General features: G+C 39.1%; 1 protein-coding gene across 1 annotated transcript in view; it reads left to right on the top strand.

The window, feature by feature from the left end:
- The window catches only part of FRYL (FRY like transcription coactivator), a 188,735-nt gene that overhangs the window by 117,866 nt on the left and 54,611 nt on the right, over positions 1–16,258 (top strand). The window contains exons 19-34 of the mRNA XM_048508727.1: positions 262–499; positions 1,195–1,380; positions 1,491–1,577; positions 2,226–2,494; positions 2,776–2,971; positions 4,016–4,140; positions 5,225–5,282; positions 7,087–7,178; positions 8,059–8,231; positions 9,027–9,187; positions 10,696–10,806; positions 12,004–12,158; positions 12,257–12,356; positions 13,211–13,379; positions 14,405–14,664; positions 15,440–15,580. Of these exons, the coding sequence (XP_048364684.1) occupies positions 262–499; positions 1,195–1,380; positions 1,491–1,577; positions 2,226–2,494; positions 2,776–2,971; positions 4,016–4,140; positions 5,225–5,282; positions 7,087–7,178; positions 8,059–8,231; positions 9,027–9,187; positions 10,696–10,806; positions 12,004–12,158; positions 12,257–12,356; positions 13,211–13,379; positions 14,405–14,664; positions 15,440–15,580 (2,521 nt within the window). The remainder of the gene's footprint in view (positions 1–261; positions 500–1,194; positions 1,381–1,490; positions 1,578–2,225; positions 2,495–2,775; positions 2,972–4,015; positions 4,141–5,224; positions 5,283–7,086; positions 7,179–8,058; positions 8,232–9,026; positions 9,188–10,695; positions 10,807–12,003; positions 12,159–12,256; positions 12,357–13,210; positions 13,380–14,404; positions 14,665–15,439; positions 15,581–16,258) is intronic.

The raw sequence follows: 16,258 nt of genomic DNA, 5'->3' as shown, positions 1-16,258 counted from the left end.
AGCACTTTGAGCAAAATAGATGTTTTGAAGACTTGTGAACTTATAATGACTTTGATTCAGACTCTTTTAGACATCCTTGTGAAGCATATCATGTGGTTGACCATAAAATTAACAGAGCAAAGGAAAAATTAGTCATGTGATCTTAAATAGATTCTTTGTGAGTGAAAAGTAACCACAAGCAAAAGAGATCTTTAGCCAGAAAACAGAGAACATGTCAAGCAATGTGTATAATTTCTAAACAATGGCTTATGTTCTCAACAGGCTGACAATTCATATGGATGAAGAACTGCGTGCCCTGGCTTTCAACACTTTACAAGCATTAATGCTTGATTTTCCAGATTGGCGGGAAGATGTGTTATCGGGATTTGTTTATTTTATCGTCCGTGAAGTGACTGACGTTCACCCAACACTTCTTGACAATGCAGTAAAGATGTTAGTGCAGCTAATCAATCAGTGGAAACAAGCTGTTCAAATGCAAAATAAGAACCAAGAAGTTCAGGTATTGTTTTTCTATATGAAATTACTCTGTTGGTAATCATTATCCTTTAGTGGTTGACTCGGTTATTTGGAAATAACAGAAGATTTTTGTGTTCACCAGATCTTCATGGTGTCACAAAATCAGTTTCATGCAAATAGAAAAATTACTGAAAATTATTTAGAATGAAAACTACTAGAAAATAAACCTAAACTACTAGAAAATAAACCTTTTTGAATTGTGCAGGTTAAGACCCAAGAACTGAGAGAATAAAGGAGGATGGGAAGAAGTTAGTTGAGATAGATTTAGGAATAAACAGAGAACATTTCAAGCAATGTGTATAATAGTTGAAAATAGTTGATATCTTGTTTGGAAGATGTTGAAAATAGTTGATATCTTGTTTGGAAGATGACTATAAAAGTAGGTAGCTTATTCACCCCCTTCTTTATAGAGTTTTACCATCTGCTTAATTGTTTGTTACTCTCTTGGCTTCCTTGTGCTGACCTAGACACTATTGTAAATGTCATTCTTAGCTTCACCCAATATTAGTAATTCTAATAGGAGAGATCAGAAGAATTAATGTGTAGACATTTCTTACATTGCTATTATTGAAAGTAGGTCTTGTTTATCTGTCTATCTTTCTATCTTCTATCAATCTATTACAGTTTTAATCACTGTTAATTTCGGTTGCTCCTGGTTTTTTCCCCTCCCCTCTTTAGCGTGGTGTCGCCAATGGAAATGCTCCTACTCTTCCTCTGGAAAGAACCCCCTATTCAAATGTATTCCATGTGGTAGAAGGCTTTGCGTTGGTCATTCTTTGTAGCACAAGACCTGCCACTAGAAGATTAGCTGTCAGTTGTCTTAGAGAAATAAGGGCCTTGTTCACAGTGTTAGACATCTCGAAGGTAAGAGTAATTTGTCTTAGTTTACTAACTGATATTAGTCAAGTAACATCCATGCATTAATATTCCTCAACTGTCTTATGCATCACATGTTTAAAAATTATTACTTTTAGGGTGATGATGAGTTGGCTATAGATGTAATGGACAGGCTGAGTTCATCTGTTCTTGAAAGTTTCATACATCTCACTGGTGCTGATCAGGTAAGATTTATTTAATTCACCCTTGTTTTTGGTAATGCTTTGCTTTACTTAGCTAAAAATGTACTTTGGGCATGGCATTACATTGAGCTGGATCCCAGATTTTTTTCATTTATTTTATTTAGGCATTTATATCCACCTCTTCTCCACTGGGGGGCTTAAAGTGATTTACAGAGTAAATGCAAAAAAAATGCAATGTAAACAAACAAAAACATAGCAGTATTAAGTTTCATCCTCCTGGGCTGGTGCTGATTTTAGTTCAGCTCACTAAGGGCTACAAGCTATGAACCAAAGGCCCAAAAGCACCCTGGTTAATTTGTATCTTTCTTAAATTGTTAATTCCAGTTTGAGGCTGAATTCAGAGAAATAAAACAAGCATTATTGGGGCAGGGGATTTTTTATAAAGGCTATAGAGTTATTCAAGAGCTTCGCATCCTGTAAATGTTCTCTGGCTTTGTAAATGATGTGCCCAAGGAAGGGGTGCAAACGTGATGGTGCAAGAGGGATGGCACAAAAGGAGAGGAACATCCATCAAGGTTAAAAGAAACTATGGTTAAGAGATTTGCAGTGTTATATTTGCCTTTGGCCACTGTGACCTATTAATGCAATTGCTGGTGTACTAAATGAATCCATTTTGTTTTATATTTACAGACTATGTTACTGTACTGTCCTAGTTCAATAGACTTACAGACGCTAGCTGACTGGAGCTCCTCTCCTATCAGCCATCAGTTTGATGTTGTCAGTCCGTCACATATATGGATATTTGCACATGTAACTCAGGGCCAAGACCCCTGGATTATTAGCCTTTCCAGTTTTATGAAACAGGAATATCTTCCAAAGCACTGCCCTACAGCTGTGAGCTATGCTTGGATGTTTGCTTATATCAGACTCCAACTATTGTCTCCACAAGTTGACATAAAGTAAGTGTCCTTCTTAATTTAATTGAGTGTATTAAGTGCTTATAGTTCATACTGGTGAAATATGCTAGCGACACCCTTGTCTGTAGATAAGTCTGTAGATAAGTATATAACTCCCATTTTCCTCTCCCACCCTGAGGACGAGAAACAATATTTGTATGTAGTCCAGCTAACATAACAAAACACCATTAGCACAGTTTTAAGCAGAGACATTGTATAAATCATGAAACGTTTCTTTTAAATAAGAACCTTTCCTTTTTCTTCCCTTTTCTTTTTTTTAACAGCAGCCCTATCAATGCCAAGAAAGTAAATACTGCTATAAGCAGTGATTCTTATATTGGGCTTTGGAGAAACTACCTAATTCTTTGCTGCAGTGCAGCAACTTCCACATCCTCTTCTGCATCTGCAGGTTCTGTGAGATGTTCCCCTCCTGAGACGCTGGCGTCTACTCCAGATAGTGGCTACAGCTTTGATTCAAGAGTATGTTCTTCAAGCTGTTCTAAGCGACCTGAAGTATTTTACGACATTAGAAATGCAAAGAAGTTGAATTACCTCATTTCCTTATCTTCATTTTATTATAATGGAGTAAAAGTACAGAATTCATTCAATCTCAAACTTTCTTTAGATCATAAAGCGTTATGTTCTCAGCCTACTAGAAGGTGTCCTTTGATTTGGGTTAGGTACAACGTGATTATGTCCAAGCTTTATTTTACCTCTTAGCAGGTGGCTGGTGGTGGATACTGTTATAGCGGATGAGGTCATTTATTGCCCAAAATGATAGATTTGCTTGCCTTCTTCCTACAAATGGGAAGTGAAGCATCTGAGCCTCTATCCCTTAGATCAGGGGTAGGGAACCTGCGGCTCTCCAGATGTTCAGGAACTACAATTCCCATCAGCCTCTGTCAGCATGGCCAATTGGCCATTCTGGTAGGTTCCCTACCCCTGCCTTAGATGTTGAATGATAATACAGTGGAACCTCTCAGCGCCTTCGGAAATTGCCGAAATTGCAGTTAGAACGTCTCGGATTTTGCCGGCAGTCTCAGATTTCACGTAAATTTATGCAATTTGCTACGCTGTTTGCGCATCCGCAAACGTCGCACATGCGCAAACAGCGCAGTTTTGAAAATCACAAGAAAATTTGAAATTGCCATTAGCTCCTTATGAACTATACCTAGCTTGATTATCTAGGTTGGTTTTGTAGAACTACCAGGACTTCATTCATTCCCTGAAATTCAAAAGCAACAATTAGAATATAACATGTAATATTTGTTCATATCGTCCAGAATTTTTTTTAACTACCTTCCTGTAGACTTTAATGTAAAAAGGTAAAATGTAGAAAACATCCCATGACCCTTTTGCAGATTTCTGTAATCTTTGTAGTAAGGTGGTCCTCAATTTCTTCACTACATCTTTCTTAGCTGCCTCGCTGTTATATTTTTATAAAGACGTTAGTAGTCTGATGTTGAGTTGATTGTGATAGGTTGGACATCACAGCGAATGGTAATATCTTGCTTGTGTTTCCAGATAATTGGCATTCCGTCCCCTTCATCCTTGTTTAAGCACATTGTTCCAATGATGCGCTCAGAGAGCATGGAAATTACAGAATCTCTTGTGCTGGGCCTTGGCAGGACTAGCCCAGGTGCTTTCAGGTAATCAGTTCATGTTCTTTCCATCCAGCAGGGAACAGAATGTAATAGTTTAGCCAATTTATAGAGCAGTAATAGGAACTTTATAAATAAATAGTGCTGTCTAAGCTGTGTCCATGCTGGGTTTTCTATTCCTACATTAAGTGTTCTTGAGCTCCGTCACTCTTCACATGCTTAGACTGACCTCTGAATGTCTTTGGATAATCCACAGCGTTGCCTCCTAACATCTGTAGGTTCTAGTACTTTAGGGCTAACGTAATGTACATTTTTAGGAATGCTTTTTTATTGGGACAAAGAAAGTAATGCTTGAAGGTGAAACCCTATTTTCTTGTCTTGCTGTTTGCTGAATTCCTGAACCGAAGACACTACCTGTTTGCAGTAGACGAGTATTTGACGTATCATGGTAGTCCTCCTCCTGCTGGTTCTTGGTCTGCTGACTCCTCCCAATTTTTTAAAATGGAAAAGATGAAGCAGAAACTGCTTTGCTATACAGGGTGCTTGCCTGGATTCATTATGCCTGCCCTATCCAATTAAGAAAGTCTCTGTTGTGTTTTACATTACAAAGCTTTACATACATATGTTTAAAATTTACCTTGAGAATAATGAATTAACATTTTCAACTGATTGTGGAAGATTTGGACTTTAAAGTATATGCAGTTTGAATATCCTTGAAAAGAAGACATTAATTTTCCTCATTTTTAAAATTGGTTGGTTTCAGAAAAAAAAGCGGAACTCTGCTTACAGAAAGAATTCCTGGTTTTACCTTTTGGGCTCCACATCCTGAAATCACAGTTCTTCCTTCTGCAGGCCTTCTCTTCAGGCAAGGGCTAGTTTGATTCAGCCCACTGGATATGGGCTATAGCAGTTGCACAGAAAGTAGCTACTCTAGATTTCATTGGTCAAGATCTGTTGAGATCATTGAATTTAATATTTTGGATTGGGTATCTAAATAATGTGCTACATTTAATATGTAAAGTGTTGTACTGTCACTGCAATGAGTAAGAGTCAACGGAAATTGACAATATTTTTTCTGAATAATATTTGGAAATCTAAGTACTGATCCCATTGATTTGTGTCTTGCCTCCAGGGAGTTAATAGAAGAGCTGCATCCAATAATTAAAGAAGCACTTGAAAGAAGGCCAGAGGTAATGAAGATGTGGAAATTGTGTTCAGTGTCTTGTTTTTAGTCTTTATCCTTTAAATACTTGGTAAAGAATAAAAGATACATTTGATATGGGTGACTAAAATGTAAAGCAGATCAGTGATGGAAAATAAAGCAAAGACAAGTTTCAAATGGTTATTTAAAATAACTAGGATTCAAAGCACAATGATATATCTCATCCACTTGCATATTTAGTTTGTGTAACTAACTCTACAAGCAAAATACACAACTTTGAATATGCTTCGGTTCTTGCAGCCTGAACAAGCCACCTTCTCAAGATCCTATCCATATGCTTAAAATATATTGTTATGCTCCAAAGGATATCTAATTTCCTATTGGACGCATTATGTTGTTAGCCAGCTAGTGTAGTGATTGTGTGTTTGTGTGTATTTTTTGATGTGGAATAGTTTATATATCCTCTACTTTCTAGTTCAAGTATGAAGGGATGTAGTTAGATACAACAGTTGGAAGCTGCCCTATAGTTGGTTATAACAAATACAGTGCAAAGCGATACTAGTGGTTTCAGGTAAATTTCTCCTGTTCTGAATTGTAGAATTATCCAACATCCTCCAATGTGTTTTGTGTCGTGAGATTTCTTTGTTAGGAAAAAAAACCTGGCTTAAAAGTTCCCTGTTCTCCAGACTGAGCATTTTCTGTTTTAGCATGCATTGGATGGTTTTGCAGTAAATACCTTGGTTCAACTTGAATCGCTTTGGACGTGTTGTGCAATCTTTTTGGTCAATAATGGGCAGAAGTAACCACTCATCCCAATAAAACTTAATTTGTTCTAAACATGAAAGCATTCCCCAGACATTACGTCTTGGCAGTCTTGTACCTAATGTAAGTAGGCATTAGTCTAGGCTAGTTTTGGCAGAAAGGAATGCATTTGAAATTGGTTTACCCTTTCAGTCCCCAGTGCCAGAGAACTTCTTCCTGTACCAAAATTAAGCTATTTTTCAAATTAGTACTTTTATTTGATTTGTCTTTGGCTACACGTTGAAAGTTAAATATGTTATTGGTCAGATCCAGAGCTATCTTACATAATTATACACCCAGTGGTTTGTTTGTTTGTTTGTTTGTTTGTTTGTTTGTTTGTTTCTTCGACTTTTATACCGCCCGGAGGGCTCTGTTTAGTGTTTAGAATGTCCAATTGGGACCAGGAGACTCAGGTTTGAATCCCCATTCCACTATAGAAGCTTGCTGGATGACCTTGGGCCCTTTACACACTCACAGACACACCTACCTCATGGGGGGATTGTGAGGATGAAATGGAGAAGAAAAAATGACATAAGCTGATTTGGATCCCCACTGGGAAGAAAGCTAGGGTCTAAATGAAATAAATAACTTGGGGAGTTATTTCTCATGTGGGAGAGGAGGAATTTCTACCTGATCCCTCATCATATTGCAGACTTCCACCCAAGCTCTTCCTCAGGATTTCCTGATCCTCACAAGCAACTTGTCAGTGTTTCAAAGAGGACTTCAGTGTGACAGGGGATGTAGCAACAATCCATATTCTATGTCAGTGGTGGCGAACCTATGGCACTCCAGATGTTCATGGACTACAATTCCCATCAATTGGTAATTCTGGCAGGGGCTGATGGGAATTGTAGTCCATGAACATCTGGAGTGCCATAGGTTCACCACCACTGTTCTGTGAGAAGCTCTACTTGCGATCCTTTAGTTCCTTCGTATTGCTTTAGCTTCATATACCTAATTTGACAAGTGTTGTACCATCATAAGAACGGTTGAAGTGCGAGTTCATCATGCCCCTTTATCTTTTCTAACAGAATATGAAACGGCGCAGGCGTCGAGATATTTTACGCGTACAGCTAGTACGAATATTTGAACTGTTGGCTGATGCTGGTGTCATTAGTCACAGGTGAGCATGTCACATGATTGTCAAATGAATTTATATGCAACAAAATCTTACGGGGGCAACAGATTTTAGGAAATTATAGGATGTCTGCCTCATTGAGGCAGTAGGAGTTCAGGTATAGAAGAGCGAGGTGGAAATGCCTGAGTTGTTTGGGACATAACCAAAATATGGAGTACTATACCATTTCCTGTTAGAGCTCAGGCCTTTTCAAACTGCTTGTGTTTTGTGGAATAACTGTTGAATAGGCAGTGTTACAATTATCCAAACACCGCGTGGGTTATTTAAGTCCCACGCATATGAGAAAAAGTCCTGAAGTGTCCACATGAGCAGTAGAGTGCCAACTTGTGCCAGAAGTGCATAAGTTCTGCTTTCCTCCTTGCCTGCTGTCTTCTTCAGTGTATTCTTGAGTTCTGATCCTTCTGTCATCCCAGCATGATGCAGGTATTATTCTGACTGTTCCAGTTACTGTTCACAATGATGGGGAGGGTTGGGAGAACTAGCTCATTATTTCAAATGTTTTGAAAACTTTAAAATTGCTAATACAATGATTAATTTGTAATAAGTTTCTAAACAAGCTACCTTAATCAAAAAGCACAAGTCTGGATTCACGCTTTGCGCATTGATTGATCCAGTAACCTGGTGCAGCCACAGCTGCTTTTTATAGTACTAACGATGCTTGTCTTGCAAATGGGTCATTTGACTACTGGACACAGTCTTGGTTGCAGAGATGTTAGTTGCTGCAGTGCTGCGGCTAAATAGAAGATTTGGGGCTTAGTAGCTCAGGGAATTTTTGCCGAATACTGTCAGACTCCACAGCTTTGTTTTGGGAACAAAGTTGTAGAAACCTGTGCTATAAGTATTGTTGCATTTTTTTCCTTTGTAGTGCGAGTGGCGGCCTTGATAATGAAGCACATTCTCTTAACAACACTTTGTTGGAGTATGTGGATCTAACCAGGCAACTCCTAGAAGCAGAAAACGAAAAGGACTCTGACACATTGAAAGATATCCGATGCCATTTTAGTGCCTTAGTGGCGAATATCATTCAGAATGTTCCAGGTATTGACAATAAAAATCACAATAATTACATTTTAAATATCAAACCCAAGATATTGTAAGCAAACATGCTTTTATTGCTGTAGTTAAATGTTCTAGTGACCAATGGATTATATTTAAAATCAAAATAGTGTGTTTTTGTAAAGGATTACTACTCCTGTTTTAAATCCATAGTAACTTTGTTTATCCAGCTACACATTTTAGGAGTTTCATTCTATCTTTCCATAGGTCCAAGGCAACAAAACGAAGATAAAGCATACACCCAATTTCTAAAAACACCATTTAAATCTTTAAAAGTTAACACAATATATAAAACTTACTCCAGTGACTGATAACGTATCTTTAGGGTTAAGAATGATTCTAAAAATATATCCTGGTCACAACTATATTAGAGTCTATAAGCTCTGCTGGGCTTTATTCTGAAAAAGAATATAGCTGTGCAAAACACCTGTCAGCACTGGCTGCCATAATTCATTGTAATATGGAAAGACCATGATGATTTTTGGTTCTGGGCAACTTTGGGCATTTCATTTTTAATCTGTGGTACTTAGTTTCTTGAACTCTTGTTCTCTAGTCGATGCTGTGCACAAAGATACGAGCAGTTTCCATCTTGGAACTGAAAAGATATTTTAGTGTATCTCTCTCTCTTGGGGAAGAACTGCAACATCTTGTTGGCCAAAGACCTGTATTACTGAGTGTGAAATATCAGTGTCAACCCTGCAGAAGAGATTCCATTTTAAGTTTGTTTGCTTTTGAAAAGACTTAAACATGTCTTTTAAAAACCTGTTTCCCTTTCAGTGCACCAGAGAAGAAGCGTCTTCCCACAGCAGAGCCTACGTCACAGTCTCTTCATGTTGTTCAGTCACTGGGCGGGACCATTCAGCATCATGTTTACTCCCCTTGATAGATACAGTGATAGGAACATGCAGATAAACAGACACCAGTACTGTGCATTAAAGGTAATGGGTCACCTTAAGACATGCTTTGGCAAATGTTTTTAAATGTTGAAGTGACAATTGTGTCGGCTTCTGCGTATTTAGTTTTTATCTGCATCAGCCACTGTTTATAGGGAGGAGTTCAGTCTGTGGCATCTCCACGGTTGGATCTTGGACAGCAGATGCTGGGAAAGATCATTCTCTTCCTAAGATTCTGAGCAGTTCCTTCCATGCAGCATCATTAATACTGAGCTGTATAAACCAGAGATCTGACTTGGTATAAGACAGAGGCACTTAGAGCAGCGGTGCTGGAGCCTTTCAGAGATTTTGCCCAACTCTTCTTTCTTGAGCATTCTTTTCTAGTGAGGGTTAGATGTGATTTTTACTGGTGTGGTGTATGCGTTTTAGCACTTTTCAGAATTTCTGGATTGTAAAGCTGTTTTTGCATATTTGTGTGTATGTGTGTCTTGACTGGAAGTAGGCTGATTTATTTAACTATTTATACCCCATCTTTCCCTTATTGCTGAAGGTCGCTTAAAATTCTAAATTAAAACCATCCATAACACAGTAAAATCGCAGAGAGAGGGGGGACAAAGGGAGCTTTGACTCTCAAAAACTCGTCCCTCCCAAAATCTTGCTAGTCTCTAAGGTGCTATTGGACTGGAACCTAACAGTAGAACACCATTAACATCCCCCCCGCCCAAAGACCACACCTTAAACGCTGTTAAAGCCCTAGCAAATAAAATAACCTTTAAGCATCTCCATAAAACTTCTGAGGACAGCACCTTCTTCACAATATCCAGGAGATCGTTCCACAAGATGAGAACTACTAGTGAAAACAATCAGGCTGTAATGGGTATTGGGTTAGCAACCTGAGCTGGGAGTACAAGCAGAAGGTGATATCTAAGAGGGCTATAATTAGGGCACAGACAAGTATGAGGAAAGATGGTCCTGGTGAGATAAGGCTTAAAAGGTCATAATCAATGGATAAGCACTCTCCTATTCCTTTGCAAATAAATATAGTAGATGCAAAATAATGTTTATGTATTCCTTTCTTTCCATAGCTGTATTTTGCTGCTGCCAGGAATTTAATTCCAGCCCCCTTTTTATTTCCTCCTAAAATAGTGTGTCCAAGCTTTAAAGCAGTATCAAAGGGCTGTGTGGTCCAGAGGAAATTACTAGTGTGGCATTCCAGGTTAAATTTAACAAATTAAAAGTTTTTATTTATATATGTTCTTTAGTTTAAAGGTTTTTTAGAAATTATTTACCGTAAATAACTTCTGCTGAGGGGACTTTCAGTTCGCATCAATGCACTCTCTCACTCCTTTACATCTCTAAGACCCTATTAGGGTTTGACTCCACTTCTAGGCTCTCAATGTTTCTACCTATTTCTTTGGCTTGTTCTACACTTCATATAACATTATAAAGCCCCCTTCTCATTATCAGTTTAGCAAAGCTGTCAGTCTGCTGGAAATGCTTTATGAAGTAAAATTATAACAATCTCATCTCTCAATTTTGTTTTGAATTTAAAGGCTATGTCCGCTGTCCTGTGTTGTGGTCCCGTTGCAGATAATGTAGGTCTTTCATCAGATGGCTATTTGTACAAATGGTTGGACAATATTTTGGATTCCCAGGATAAGAAGGTAATTTTTATGTCATCAATAACCTTTACAATGTATATTTGCCTTCAAATAATCCCAGGATAATTGAGATTCAGGAAAGCTGAGAAGTGTTGCTTTTATCCATCTTTTACACCATTCTTAATGTAATATATATTTTTACACGATCAAAGACTGCCATCCTATCATTGCAAGCATGAGTGGGTTTAATTAGAATATACTACTGTAAATGGTTATCCCTAAAACATGATTTAATCTAAAAAGAATCTGAAGACCTCTGAAAATCTAGAATTCTAAGACTACTGTAGCTTTGCTGTGAGTCTCTCTATTGCAATGATAGCGAACCTTTTCAAGACTGAGTGCCCAAATTGCAACCCAAAGTGCCAACACGGCAATTTAACCTGAATACAGAGGTTTTAGTTTAGAAAAAATGGTTGGCTCTGAGGCATGCGTTACTCAGGAGTAAGCTTGGTGGTAGTTGGTGGATTTGCTTTGAAGCAACCATGCAACTCTTCAAATGGGTGAATCATGACCCTAGAAGGGTTTACTCAGAAGCAAGCCCCATTGCCAGCAACCGAGCTTACTCCCAGGTAAAGGATCGCGCTTTAGTTCTTTGCATGAAAATCAGTGTGGTTTAACAGCGCTTAACAGGGTTACCTACACTGCTTCCCCAAAACTAGGCCTTAGAATCGGGCGTCACACTTTTACAATGTATTTTATAATGCTGTCTGATGCTGCTAGGTTTTAAGAAATCGGTAAATTGTTTTAACTTATTTAATGTATTTTATGGTGTGTAATGTAATGGCCTATTGTGTGTAATATTGTTTTGGCCTTCTGTACACCGCCCAGAGCCCTTTGGGGGTGGGCGGTTTAAAATCCAAGATATATATAAATAAATAAATAAATAAATTAGATTTAATGTTAATAATCTAGCTCAGTGGCCCAGGTCAGCCTAAATGTGTGTTGGGGGGGGAGGCATTTCCCCCCGACATGACAAACTCTGTTTGTGTGTGCCCACAGAGAGGGCTCTGAGCGCCACCTCTGGCACCCGTACCATAGTTTCGCCACCACTGCTCTATTGTAATACAGCTTTATTACTGGGTTATGCCATTGTATAAGTGATTGCCCAATTGAATGTAAAAATTACAATGTTTGCAACAGTTAGATTTGGAAACCACATTAAACTGTTGGAGTGATGAGTTCTGTATCTTGTGTGTTTAGGTTCATCAGCTGGGCTGTGAGGCTGTTATGCTTCTGTTGGAGCTGAACCCCGACCAGAGTAACCTCATGTATTGGGCGGTTGATCGTTGTTATACTGGCTCAAAGCGAGTAGCAGCCGGATGTTTTAAAGCCATAGCCAGTGTGTTCCAAAACAGGTGCTAGAGAAACAAAAAGTCTTAAGGTTTATTTATTTTATGTATGAATGTATACACTCGTATAATTTAATTTGTCTCTGTTCTTTCCCCCTTCACAGGGATTACCAGTGTGATACAGTTACTCTCCTCAATCTCATATTATTCAAAGCGGCAGATTCCTCCAGGGCTATCTATGAAGTTGCTATGCAACTCTTACAGGTTTGTGTGCAAGTTTTAATTTTAAAGTTTCAATACACATGTTTTGGGAATGTTTGCAAAATATAAAATATTGATCGGGATATTATTATGCAAGTAAGACTGTTAAGCATATTTTTGTGGTCCCTCTGTTAATTTAAATGGAATTCCCACAACTCAGCAGTGGTTGTGTCAATATTGGTATATAAACCTCTTTATCCTACCCTTGTTCACTGCAGTGGGATTATGACTGACTTTCCTAGTACCCCAACTTGCCTGCAGATGGCAGAAATTCATTAGTGTTGCCAGTCTGTAGCAGAACTCTTTCCTAAAGCACAGAATTCCAACATTTTTAATCCTACCCATGGCTTTGCCACATCTGGAATCTAGAGGCCACAGTGTGGTTGTGTGTATGTAAAGTTGAGTGAGAAGCAAGAATTCATGTAATTATTTTTGTTGGTGCAGTCAAGCCACGGCTGACTTATGGCAGCAACCCTGTAAGGTTTTCATGGTAAGAAACATTCCGAGATGTTTTGCCATTGCCTGCCTGAAGTCACCCATCTAAATACTAACCAGGGCCAACCCTGATTAGCTTCTGAGATCCGGCAAGAGCAGGCCAGCCTGGGACCATCCAGGTCAGGGCATTCAAGTAATACAGTGCACTAAAAACTTGCTCAGCCATCACTGATTAATAACTTAGAGTAGTTCCACAGAGCATATTTATAATGACTACAACTCGTTAAAAAAACGGTGTGTGGAATCCATGTTGGTTTCAGTGAGGAGCTGTCATATTAACAATCTGTAAATGAATTTTATATGAGATTGTTGTTTTCAAAACAATATTGTGGCATTTTAACCACTGACTTCTGTTTTTATAGATTCTAGAACCGAAGATGTTTCGCTATGCTCACAAACTAGAAGTTCAGAGAACTGATGGGATATTGAGTCAGCCTTCACCTTTGCCACATCTGTATTCTGTTTCCTATTATCAACTCTCTGAAGAATTAGCAAGGACATACCCAGAATTAACTCTTGCAATATTTTCAGGTATCTTTTGGTTATACCATTTTTTTTTAAATTAAGTCATCTAAAGGCACTTCTGTTGGACGTTCTGTTTAAGTCTCTTTGACGTTCTGGGTGAGCATTCTGTTTACGTCTGTTGGACATTCTGTTTAAGCTCTGTTTGACATTCTTCTTGTTAACAATACCCTACATTAACATATGGCAACTCCATAAATCTTAGTGGATGCAAGACAGCAACAAAAGTTTGAATCCAGTGTTTCCATGAATGGAGCAAGCTAATGGAAGCTACTTTTATTGTCTTCCCCTTCTTCTTCCAGCCCTCTGAATACCTCCCCCTCCCAGTCTTTTGCTAAGGGCTAGGCTACTGTTCAGATGAGGGGCTCTGAAATAGGAATAAAACCAAAACCAGAACAGCCACTGGAACTAACAAAAAAATCCACCACCAAGACCAAAGCTATCTTTGATTTAAAAATGCAGGCAAATACGACGAGATCTTAATGGGGAAGTTAACAAGTGAATGTTTCTGTGAACAGTGTTTTGGTATAACCAGCATGCTATATAACCTTCTCTCCATTATTTACCTTCTTAAATTCTGAAGGCAGGTGCATGCAGAGAAAGGGATCTTTGGGGGGTCTTAAACATTGGGCAGATTCATAAAGGGCAGTTTCTCAAGTGAAGGGTTAATGCAAGTGTTTTCTGCTCAGCAGGACTGCCTTTGTCTCTATGAACTTGAGAGGCAGCTCCAGTCATAGCAGTTTTGATTTGATTTTCTCAGTTTTTCAAATGGTGGTTTCAAGTGTTTGTGCACGTTTTGCAGCATCTTGTGGCAAGTTCTGTAAATAGTTTCCTGATGCCATTTTGGCTGGCTGTTCTGTTTCCGGGGAAAGCATAGAGGATGCTTTGCATTAGGAATGTTTTGCTACCCAAATAAAGCAGCAGCTGTTCAGCACAGTCCTTATTAGTGTTGAACACCAGTGCCTTAAACAATGTAAACCAATAAAAATGTCCTTTTTCTAAAAAAACACTCGGATTTGCATTTATCGCTACAGAAGTTAGCCAGAGAATTCAGACAGCACACCCTTCTGGAAGGCAGGTGATGCTACACTATTTGCTACCCTGGATGAATAATATTGAACTGGTGGATTTGAAACCTTTACCCACAATTCGTCGGCAAGATGAAGATGAAGAGGATCCCTTGAAAGACAGAGAGCTGATGGTGAACAGCAGGCGCTGGCTGCGAGGAGAAGGTTGGGGATCCCCACAGGCTACTGCTTTGGTTTTAAACAACCTCATGTATATGACAGCAAAGGTAAATATGCCCACTGTTGCAGTGGATTGTTCATTTTGATGTGTATCATTTTCAGGGGACTTCATTGATCACATTTTATTAACACTGACAATTTTTACTTCACCTGTTTTTGAGAATTCTAGTTCAGGTACTGTAACACTAGTGACTTGCCCAGTAAGCTGCTTATTGGCCACTGGTTCTAGCCGAGGGGTTTTCTTTCTCTTTCCCAGCTACTATAGTGTTTATAAAACATTTTGCCTGGGGCATTGGGGAAGACAAATGTGAAAAGAGGCTGCAAGAGCATATATTTAAGCTGTAGAAGGCAGCTACTACAAAGTTTTGACAGGACATTGTTTCAGTGTTAAAGCATTTGCTTCTTGTGCAGAAAGTCTGAGTTCAGTCCTCAGTAAGTCCAGTTACAAGGTCTCAAGTAGCAGGTTCTTTCTCTGCCAGAAACTCTAAGGCCCCTTCCACACATGCACTTTCAATCCACTTTCAATGCACTTTGCAGCTGGATTTTCCTGTGCAAAATAGCAAAATCCACTTGCAAACAACTGTGAAAGTGGATTGAAAGTGCATTATTCTGCATGTGTGGAAGGGGCCTAAGAGCTGCTGTAGTCAGAGCCAACTGAGCCAACTTTCCGTTGCTTGATAATCATGGAAGGTTGAATTGCTAAATAAATTTTATGGTTTTGAAACCTTTCTCAGTAGATTATTGTTTTGAGTGCTTTATAAAATCAAAGCTCTTGACAGGATGGAATGACTTAACATGGAATGACTTAACATTGTTTTCTAGTATGGAGATGAGGTGGCCTGGTCTGAGATTGAGAATGTTTGGATTACTCTAGCAGACAGTTGGCCGAAGAATCTGAAAATAATTCTGCACTTTTTGATCAGCATTTGTGGAGTGAATAGTGAACCCAGCCTCTTGCCTTATGTAAGTATTTGGTCTGTATTCCTGCATTGCTTCTCTGTTCTACTAGAGAATAGCTTTCAATCAAATCCCTTCTTTGGCTGTTGTTTTGGTTGGCAAGCAAAAACAATGTAAAGACTGATGTAGCATCCTGGATAGATTGAGATGACCACTAAAGACTTATCCTCAAACCTCTAAGCAGAATGATAGGAGGAGACATGCTGGTGGCTGGCTGCCCCTCAGCTCTGTGGCGGCGAAACCTGTAAGTCTGGGCCACCTTGAAGTTGCACTGGCATCAAGATCAGACACTGACATGGGAGGGGTGGGCCGGGGTATTCCCAGGGGTAAAGCCCGTGTTTCAGTCCGAGAACACCACCCTGGGAGTCTGATGACTTATGCTGCACTTTCGTTTGGCATAAGTCTGTTTGGGCTATGGGGCTCTTTGGGCAGCAGGAGGGTTTGTTGTTTTCCCTACATGCTGTGCTGCCCAACGCACCTTTGGAAATGTCACAGCACCACCTTCACTGCACTGTCTTCAGACGCCTTAGTACTCCCTCAGAGATCTGGATTGCACTGTTAATAGCTTAGAATGCTGAGTGTAGTTGATAATCAGTGGGCAAGAGGGAAATTGGTCACTTCGAGCCCCTGGGAACATATCCTGGAGGAGGAGACTGAAGGAAATGTGATTTTATAGATTAATTC

The sequence above is a fragment of the Sphaerodactylus townsendi genome, linkage group LG10 (assembly GCF_021028975.2).
Source record: "Sphaerodactylus townsendi isolate TG3544 linkage group LG10, MPM_Stown_v2.3, whole genome shotgun sequence".
Lineage (NCBI taxonomy): Eukaryota > Metazoa > Chordata > Lepidosauria > Squamata > Sphaerodactylidae > Sphaerodactylus > Sphaerodactylus townsendi.
Note: the sequence above shows the minus strand (reverse complement) of the source record. Positions and strands in the feature narration are given on the sequence as shown.